At 38.1% G+C, this 10,799-nt stretch overlaps 1 protein-coding gene across 1 annotated transcript in view; it reads left to right on the plus strand.

The window, feature by feature from the left end:
- The window catches only part of LOC107216879 (muscarinic acetylcholine receptor gar-2), a 173,283-nt gene extending 163,254 nt beyond the window's left edge, over positions 1-10,029 (plus strand). The window contains exons 5-6 of the mRNA XM_046730136.1: positions 3,869-4,809; positions 4,882-10,029. Of these exons, the coding sequence (XP_046586092.1) occupies positions 3,869-4,809; positions 4,882-6,246 (2,306 nt within the window). The 3' untranslated portion in view covers positions 6,247-10,029. The remainder of the gene's footprint in view (positions 1-3,868; positions 4,810-4,881) is intronic.
- Positions 10,030-10,799: the final 770 nt, after the last annotated feature.

Raw genomic sequence — 10,799 nt, forward strand, 5'->3', positions numbered from 1 at the left:
TCCTACCAAAGCCTAGCTCTTAATTTTAATTTTAAGTACTCACTCAAGTACTAAATAATTTTTTTTTTTGTCAATTATCTATAGCATCGCAAGTTTTCATACTATTTAATTGACCATGGCCGGAAGTTTTAGAGGGATCCTTCCTCTTTAAAAATTCCCACAGCTAATTTAGAATGTATGAAGTATCTCGCCAGTAAAAAATTGTAAAGTTGATTTTTGCTAAAAAATTATGGTTTTTTTCATTTTTCTCCTAAACTACTAACTTTACAGCAAAATTATTGAGGACTTTTTTTGTAGAGAATTTAATTTCCTATAAAAAGGTTTGATCAGCTGAAACTGTAGAACTGATATTTTCCAATATAAAATTAAATAATCATAAGAAAACTATAAATATCACTATTTTAACCGCATATTTGACAATTTTTATAGCCAAATTGTTATAAATGTAATAAAATAGACGTGATTGTAATGTATCTTAACCTTCCAATGTCTTCGCCCGACCATTCTGAAGTCTTCGCCAATTACTGCTACTCTCAACCAGAGAACATAGGTTTGTCCTCCGACTGTTTTATTGACCACTTTTTTATATTACTTACATTAACATTTAATAATTTTAATATTCTCGATAAGATTTTTCCAATCTAGCTATTTATTGTGATTAATCAATTAAAAAAAAAAAGTGAGGCATCGGGGAATCGAACTCAAAACTTTCAATTCTTCCATGTACATTGTATAAAACTCTAAAACTTCCGGCCATGGTCAATTAAATAGTATGAAAACTCGCGATGCTATAGATAAATTGACAAAAAAAAATTATTTTTACGTGTTAATTAAATGGGAAAATTTCAAATTCATTTAGCGAGTACTTAAAATTAAAATTAACAGCTAGGCTTTGGTGGGAATTTTTTTTTAATATGTTCAGAGTGATATTTCGTCTATGGAGTGAAAAAAAAAAATAGTCGTCTCAAACGAAGCACCCTAGTACATAGTTGATTATTATTTGAAACGACACTTAATATTACCTTAATTCTTTTGAATCAGGGCAGAACTTGATTTGATTGCGGAAAATGAAATAATCATAAAAATGTCTATTCGCGAAATAATGAGATTTAGTAAAGAACAGTAAATATTGGAATTTAGAAGATAGTGAGTCCTTCGAATTCACAGAATAAACCAAATTCCTCAAATTTACCGAGATAGCTTGAGACGTTAGACCGCTCACAACTAACAATCAGATTTTCCAGAACTACTTTTGCTCCGACGGGCTAAGTCTAAGGTTTAAGTCTACGCACTTCGCGAATTAATAGGCGAAAAACATAACATCTTGGGCCTAAGGGTCCAAAAGCCTGCAGCTATAACTAAGTTGTACAATAATTAGCCAATGAGGTGTAAGGGCGACCCCCTGGTGCCGCTCCACATGGTCAGCGTTACTTTGGAATGCGACTCGAGTGCTCCGAAGGTAGTCAATCTCGTCAATCATACAATTAAAATACTAACTAAATATATTTTTATTTAGTTGTCACACATTTATACATACTGCTTTCTAAATAACCTATTTTATTTTGATGTAAATTGTATAAGTGGTTTGTCCAAATCATTGATGATAATTTTAACTTGAAAAGAGAGATATTTCCAGACTGGGCATCATTGGTACTTGCTCAGCAATCTCTTACCTCAGTTCTTGGTACTAACTAATCTGATACAATGATAAACCTAATACTGTGGACCACACGTTACTTTTTCTAGGAAGTGTGGAAATGATTGTTATATGGTGTGATATCCTTGTTCGATTTTTTGCTAAAACTGTTGATGACATACATGCAGCAACGTTGTTGAGTCGAGCATTAGGGTTATTGACAGTTTGAAAAATTTCTGAAATCTAAAGTAAATTTGATATTATTCTGCGCATGCCAAATTACTAAAATTCCAGTGATTTTCTATCCTCCTGGGAGACAAACAACTTACAAGAAACGCATCAATATATTGTGCTACAAGTGCGAAAAATAGGTGATGTCCGATAAATGTGAGTACTAGTGTGAAAGCAGCATAAGTCAGGGCGAGCACTGTAATCACTCGAGTCAGATATCGCCAATTTTCACGTGTGACAGACGCTACTTTCTCTAATACCTGTGAAAGAAAGTTTGATTTGACAAGCACCGAAGGTGCCACTAACAACGCGTAAAATATGGGTTAGGTAACTTAGGTCCAATGACACTATGCGTGAAAATAAGTTATTCGAGAGTGTGCATGCACCAATTAAAGTCCTAGTACATAAATTACAGCATTTCAATTTTGCGCATGTGCCACAGTCGCTTTACCGCATTGTTCGGAAATGTGGTATCGTACGCACGCTTCACAGGCTTCAGAAATATACCTTTCTAAGGAGCTGTAGGGAAAAAAAATATCTTGGGCTCAAGAAACCCCTATAAGATTCAGCAGAATTTATGATTCGAAGGTCTGATACTTTCGATGTGTAGTTCAAGCAATTGGGCTTTCATTCTCTCAATTTACGATGTATCAGGTTGACGGCAATTTACAGTTTATATTTCACTATAACTCCAAAATGATAATATTTCCTTTTATACTTGAACCCATGCGAGTCCGTCATCGAAACTTCAACAGAGGTCGATGAAAATTAATATTCGATGCAAAAATACAAAACAGGTTTCTTTTATTTAATATTATCAATTTCAACCGAAGTGAAAGAAAGGTTCAATTATTGGAACTCCGCATCAGAAGCACTACATTTTAGGTGAAAAAAATCCTAAAAGTTTCAGCACCCCCGATTCGAAGTAGCTATGCCGCTCTAGACTGATTATTCAATTCTACATTGATGAAATTTCCAATGACCTGTAAAAATATCTTTCTAAATCATCTTGGGTTATGATCAATGATAATTCACTTACTTGTGCCGAAGTTTCAATCAGGCCCAGGCCGTCGTCGTCGGACTATGCAACGTAATAGTGAACATAAATGCTTCTTCACTAGACCAACACTACAAATTGTACAAGTGCAAGATTAAATCTTCACCCTTGAATTTCCGGTCATGTTACCAAATATTAAGAAACTTTATCATCACAATATTACATGTTAAAAGTTACATAAGTTATAACGGTTACATGTATGAGTTGCGTTTCATAGGTAGGAATAGACTCATTGGATTATTATTCCTTTAGTATCAATTTATGATTAAAGGTTACATGTTGCGCATTAGATGTTAAAGGTTATATGCTTGTTGATGAAGTGATCAAATGAATTACGGAGAAAATAATGCCAGAGCATAGATAACTTACCGTTAGATGTTGAGTGTCGTTTCGTTTGTTTACTGTGTTTTTCTTATTGATGTGAAACACCTCCTCAGTCAGCCTATTATATAAATCGTTTTCAATATCTAGAATTTTTGGATTCGAGCGTCTGACAATGAGTGAGGGTGCAACCAAGGCAGGTCTAATTTACCTATGTCCAAACTTTTGAGATCGTATCATCATCGTTTTACCATATTTTTGAAATGTTAAGAAGACGTTCCTACATAACTTTTGTAACGGTTTTTACAATTTTCCAAATCTATTGTTTGAGTTGACGCGTTCAACGTCTGAGAAGTTAATGCTTTTAATGACTTGTACTTCATGCGTAAATTGTACTCTCTTCAAAAAGTATAGTTGAATCTAAGCTACCCAACTTTAAATACGAGGTACTCTGAGCTTTTTTCCAAATCTCTCTCGGCAACGATAGAGAGCTGAGTCGTCATATTTGGTGCGAGCTTGCTGAGTAAATGTTACAAAATGTGATGAATATTTCAAAATAAATGGGAGTTTGGGATTCACTGGCACAACTTAATGAATAACCAAACACTGTCGTTATGTTACAGGAACCGTTTCCATGCCATTCTACACCGTCTATGTGCTGATGGGATACTGGGATTTGGGGCCATTACTTTGCGATCTTTGGCTCTCAGTGGACTATACGGTGTGTCTGGTCTCCCAGTACACTGTTCTGTTGATCACTATTGATCGGTTTTGTTCAGTTAAAATAGCTGCCAAATATCGAGGCTGGCGCACAAAGAACCGGGTCATATGGATGGTCACGATCACCTGGATTATACCCGCACTTCTCTTCTTCATCAGTATTTTCGGATGGGAGCATTTTGTAGGATATAGGGACCTTCTTCCGGGCCAATGCGCGGTTCAGTTCCTAAAAGACCCAGTCTTCAACACCGCCCTAATTATCGGGTACTATTGGACGACTTTGATAGTCCTTTTCATCCTCTACGGAGGGATATACAAGACGGCCTATGACATGCAGAAAAAGAGCGAAGCGAAGCAAAGAAAGATGCAGTCAATGGTTGCTCTGAGTGCCGGTGCAATGTCTGGGATGGCTGGACGAGCAGCTGGGATTGGAATATCCAAAACGCAGAGCACACTTCTGAGCCAAGACAAGCCAAAGGGAACAGGTTCACCCACTGGAGCTCAAGTTGGATTGCAAATACCTTCCAACGTCGGTGCCAGCGGGGGTAATAGCAGAGTGGGTGGTGAAACTACAGAAAGTCAAAGAGCGTTGACCAAATCCACTCACGGTATTTCTGTCCCAGAGGCTAGTACAAAGCAACAGAATGCCGCGAATGGGCCGGCGGATTTCGAAAAATCTGAGAGATCAAGTAGTCCAGCCTTTGACTCAGACGAAGATAGCACCGTAGGTCTGACCCATCAGCCCATTTATACAAGAAAACCGAGATCGTCGTTGGCAGGGCTTGTTGCCAAGTCAGGTGCTCTTCAGGTAGTTGGTGGAAACAACGAGAAGGTCAACGGTGCTGTACACATCGCATCGGACATGGGTACCCCCAGTAAAGATATTTCGCTAACGATGCCAATCCGTGTTATCGAGAGCAGCGTCAATATCCAAAAGTCTCCGACGCTGCCCAAGATTCAAGAGCAGCTTCCCATCGACGCTGAAAAGTCAAGCAGCACAATAACACCAGAGCAATCATCATACAAAGAAACACGACCCCGACAAATGACTAGCTCTGAAAGTCGAGTTTGCAGTGAAGACTCATCCGAAGTGACACCATCGGCACAGAGGATGCATCGGACACACGGAGATCAATTGACATCTCCCACTGAGCCTGGAAACATCGTTCCACCACCTTCACAGTTTCAGAGCAGTCCACTACCCTCTGAAGGTTCTCCAATCTCGTCATCATCGGACAAGCCAAGAAACTTTCAAACGCCTGCCCCTGCTAATGCATTCTACGATGTCCTGACAGGACTGGATGGTGCAGATCTAAGGTACATGGATGAAAGTTCAGTGATAGTTCCAAGTCCTTCATACGAAAGTCCACCGTCGTCGTTCTCATGTAGTCTGGCCAACCCTCTTTCGACGGCTCCACCTTCTCCGCTCTTAGGAAATTCTGGAACATCTGCGGCAAACACTAGTCTCCTGCAAGCTGCCCTGATAAGAGCGACGGCTCAACAAGCCGAAGTGAACCAGTTTCCGACCCACCATCAGCAAAATCATCCTCCCCAGCAACGCCAATCTTCGCAGCCACTTGTCACACATGCTTCGAGTCAGACTCATCCACCGCGAGTGTTCATAACTCATCAAAGCAACGCTGCCTCGCAGACTTCGCCAACTATTAGCAAAGTTAATACAGAGGTAACAGTAAAGGCAGAGGATACTCGGAAGCAGCCAGTAACGACGGTAATAACCGAAATTTCTCAACGAGAGTCCTCAAACAGTGAGACTGAGAGGTACTTGGATCACCCTACAAGACTTATACCACTAGCTCAGAATTCATCGCCCAGCAGCGCGGTACCAACAATTTCCGGTACGACAAGTGCAGAGGCTAAAAGGCAATCGAAGAAACGAGAATTTCAAACTGATGGTAAGGAGTCGGGCTCAAAGAGAGACTTTGTCCAGACTATTGGAAGACGTCTCAAAGTTAAGACGCAGAAGAAAGATCCGACCATTGGCCGACAGAAATCGAGGACCGAAAACAGAGCTCGGAAAGCTTTTCGGACAATCTCCTTCATCCTCGGGGCCTTCGTCGCTTGTTGGACTCCCTACCACATCCTAGCGCTGGTGGAAGGGTTTTGCGCCAGCCCGCCGTGTACCAATGAACACCTTTACATGTTTTCCTACTTTCTCTGCTACGCTAACAGCCCCATGAACCCATTCTGCTACGCACTGGCGAACCAACAGTTCAAAAAGACTTTTACCAGAATACTCAAAGGTGATCTTCACATGACTTGAAACGTAAATAGCGTAGCTTGTAACTGCAATTTTAACCAACCTTCAGTGTGCGTACCCAAGATACGTTTAGACTTTCAATTATAAACAATTCCACGTGACGTATCAGGTTAACTTCAGGATCGCGTTCAATGAGATCTTAAGGTAAGATGATTCGGTAATTAGAAAACAATGCAATTTCACGAGTGCCCTTCAACTTCACATGTCTGTAAAAGAAAGGCTGGATAGTGGTCCGATAAGGACTGACGAGGTCTCGGTTTATCTTTACCAATAAACTCGAGTTCAGTGTATCTATAGTATCAAAACTACAAGTGATTCGACTGCACCCCAACCTCTGTGGTTATTTCGTGGCTTTTGCAGTTTCATTCACCGCTTAATTTCGGAGATAAAGAATCAAATCGCCGTTTTCTCGATAGTTTATCAAAACCTTATGACATTTATAGGCTGAATCTATTTCAAATTATGCAAGCCAGCGGAGGTCATATTTCAGAATTGCTCGTAACTGAAGAATGTTCTTCCTCGCACAAATCAAGTGGACATGTATATTTTATTATTACCCAAATATATTTTTCACGCCCGATAGTAATTTTTTAAGACTATAAGGTAAATATGGGATTTCCTTATATTTAACGTTTAATTTCCATAAAATGAAAGCCAATTCCACAATTTTCATTTTCTCAAAACTCTTGTTTTGGAATACATAGAATTTTACACTTCGTCCAAACAAATAGCAAAATCCAAAAATTTGGCCAAAAAAATATCAGAAACAACTTATATTCATCGTCAAGGTCGGATTATCCATAAAATAGTTTAGGCAACTGTCTAGGAGCCCCGCACACCGAGAAAAAAAAATTTGAAAATGTTTCATCGAGTGAAAATTTAATTTAAAGATTTGTATCCTCAATAACAATGTTATTGCTTTTATTTTATATTACGTCGTCATATTTCAAATTATTATGGAATGATATTCGATTTTTTCGCGGCGCTTTTAACGCCGACTAATCAGAGAAAAAATGTATTTTAGGAAGTTAGAAAAGGTTAAAGGGGCCCCGAAAATTGCAATGTCTAGTGGCACCAACATGCGACATGGTTAATCCAGCCCTGTTGACCGTATAATCTTAAAAAATCGGTATCGGGCGTGAAGAATTTATTTGGGTAACAATAATGCATAGGTGTCCGCTTATTTTGACCAAGGAAGAACATACTGCAGTTACGAGCAATTCTGGAACATGACCTGAGCTGGCCTGCATCATTTGAGATGGATTCAGCCTGTAATAACTTTACTTACTTCGACTGCCCCTGGTAGGGGCACTTAGGTAAAAAAAAAAATTAATCACAGTGCTAAACTCTGTCGGACATCTTGTGTTTCTGTTGCCACATTTTAGTCCGAATTATATCTATGTATGTATGGGTATTTGCATTCATATTTATATACATATTGTAGGTATATTACGTAGTATGTATAGGCCTGGACAATAATTTACGTTTATAAGGAAATTAGAAATTGGTACGAAATATAAATTACTTAACAGTGTCCGACACACATAGTACCAGTACAAAATCTGCCGTTCTGTACATATATTATTGCGAATTAGTGCTAATTTTGCCTATCAGACTGTGTAAATAATGTATATGTGTGAATATCCACTCGTTCATAGTTGAAAATCGATAAATATCCACGTATGAACATGCGCAAGAAATCCCGAGCACGCATTATTGGCACTTGTTTGTACGCAAATAATTTAGAGTACCTGTGACCTATTGTTATAATATGATACTTAAGATCAATCAATAGGAGTACAGCTTTAAGTGGAAAATGGAAATTTAAAAATTATTACTAGCTTGTATTAGACGTTAGGGCAATACTTACCACAATGGGCTGTAATTACGTTGTAATCTGCAGATCTACGACTTACGTGGAATGCACAGCGAAAGACACAAAGTGATTAATTGAGTGTTGCGTACTAATTCTATTCATGTACACACGCACGATACGTACATATGTATAACTACAAGCGTACATGAAGTACTATAAAGAATAAGGTACCGAGTTCTAGTTCTGGTACTTTGCAATGTATGTTTAAAACCCGCAATATGCGTCAGTTCACGAAACTTTTACTATCACTGTGATAGAATTCAACGATCACTTTTCTTCAATCATTTTTTACAGAGTCGGTACTCTGGTGTCAGTTTTTCATGGATTACACGATTAAAGACCGATGCAATTTATTCCCTAGCCAATCCTTAACAGCGAAAAGTACTGATAAAAACTAATCACAGCAGCCACCATTTCATTTAAACAAACATACGTACGTGTAATACTTTAATGATTCACTTTTGAGTACTTTATTGAAATTACCTCGAATGGAAAAAATCACAATCCATTCTTCGTCGCACGAAACTTTATCGCCCCGATTATTTCTGTGCGTATCAGATACCTATCTTACAAAATCTGCTTTGGGCTACAGCTATCTGTAACAAGCAAGTGTGCGTTGATTGTAGCCGTGTTGTGTATTAAGGTGGTTCTTAGAAAGGTCATTTTTTAATTTTTATCGTTTCACCCTCCGAATCGGCTTGTAACAATTCAAAAATAAATTCGTAATTTTTTCAGATTTTCATCTCAACTCTAACCCGTGCATGCAAGAGGGTGGATTTCCCCATTTAACGCTTTCGGGGCACATTGATCTACCGCACAGATTTCCATTAAATTTTGTGTAGGAGGTTTCTGGGGTCACTGATTACGAATCTGAACTTGAACTTACAAAATTCAAAATGGTGGAGCCAATATGGCTACACCAAGTGACTTTTGGGATTCTGGTCTGACTTTTGAGGATTGGATCCGTTATTTTGAATTTTGAAATTTCGAGTTCAGATTCGTAATCAACGACCCCAGAAACCCCCCACACCAAATTTGATCGAAATCTGTTCAGTACATTCAATGTGTACCTGAAAGGGGAAATCTACCCTCTTGCATGCACGGGCTAGAATTAAGATAAAAAATTCAAAAAATGAGGGGATTATTTTGGAATTAATTGGAACCGATTTGGAGCGTGAGCCGGTCAAAATTCAAAAATATCCTTTTTAAGGATCACTCTAATGTGTACACTTATATGTATATATACGTATATACCGGAAGATTCTTATGAATCTCGTCGATCAATATCAGCAGATAGGCAATGGAAACTACATTTTGTATTCCGACATGTTTGAAATGTAGCTTTGATCGCCCACCTGCTGTGGTTGAGCGAGGAGTTTCACAGAAAACTGCCGGTGTAGACAATTATCCTGCGGTGTGCATGAGCCTAGAACAAAGTACCACAAGGAAAGTGACCACTGAACAAGCAATATCCTGCACGTTTAGCTACCCACAAGCTATGTATCTGTACATAAACACACACACACACACACACACACACACACCCACATGGGGCATTCCATGACATCTCGATCAAGATTCTACATCGACGTCTCAGATTGGCAGTATAATTTTTTGTATGAAAATATATGACAAAAAATACAATTGCACTTTTTTTTTTAATTTTCCGACCCAGCATATCTAAAGTATGATTTAGAGACTGAAAAAAAACCCACTATCTAAAATCTGAAAAAATTCAGAAAAATTTTATAAATACACCTATTAGGAGATGGAGATTTCATAACTTCAAAAGATAAATAAGAAATTTTTTTTTTCCAATCATTATCATTGGATTGCATTTTTGACATGGGATGAACATAAAAGCTCATTTTATAATTTTATTTCTTTTTATTTTATAATAAGCTTTTGTGTTCATTCTTATGTCAAAAATGCAATTTAATAATGACATTTTTTTTTCTCATTTTTCTTATTTAGATTTTGAAGTTATGAAATTTTTTTTATTTTCTGAATTTTTTCAGATTTTAGAAAGCTGTTTTTTTAAAGCTTTTAAATCATACTTCAGATATGCTGGGACGGTAAATTCTGAAAAAAGCTGATATTGCGTGTTTCAGCATGTACTTTTATACAAAAAATTATAAAACCAATCTGAGACACTGACGTAGAATCTTGATCGAAATATTACGGAATGCCCCAGATACATGTACACGTTACGTAGAGATATAGGTAGTATGTACATAAATACGTTCCAGCAAGGACGCTCTCGGGTAGGGGTGGACTAGGTAGGCACCTCACCGTACTGACAACGAGCCCCTGTCGGTGCGGCCTCTTCCTCCCTTACATGCCCAACCCTGCCCGACGCGTACCTGCGTCAGTTTTATGCTTAACTTAACTCTACTCGAAAAAATCGATGCTAGAGCCGTTATTGTAAAAGCAGCTGCAGCCGTGCTGACAAATTTTTTCTATGCGGTTACCAGTTTATGAAGTGTGAAAGCCGGAATCCGACGATTATCTGGTTGTTCTTTATTCCACGTTTTTTCCTCATGTTTCGACACGTTTTTCATTCAATATTACACACAGCGAAAGGATTTGTTAAATTTATCCACCATATTTAGTTTTAAAAAAAGCATTACCTACATTAGGTGTTTTGTAGTTTAATAAAATGAATCGTGTTTTTTTCTGT

This window comes from Neodiprion lecontei, chromosome 2 (assembly GCF_021901455.1).
Source record: "Neodiprion lecontei isolate iyNeoLeco1 chromosome 2, iyNeoLeco1.1, whole genome shotgun sequence".
Taxonomy (NCBI): Eukaryota; Metazoa; Arthropoda; class Insecta; order Hymenoptera; family Diprionidae; genus Neodiprion; species Neodiprion lecontei.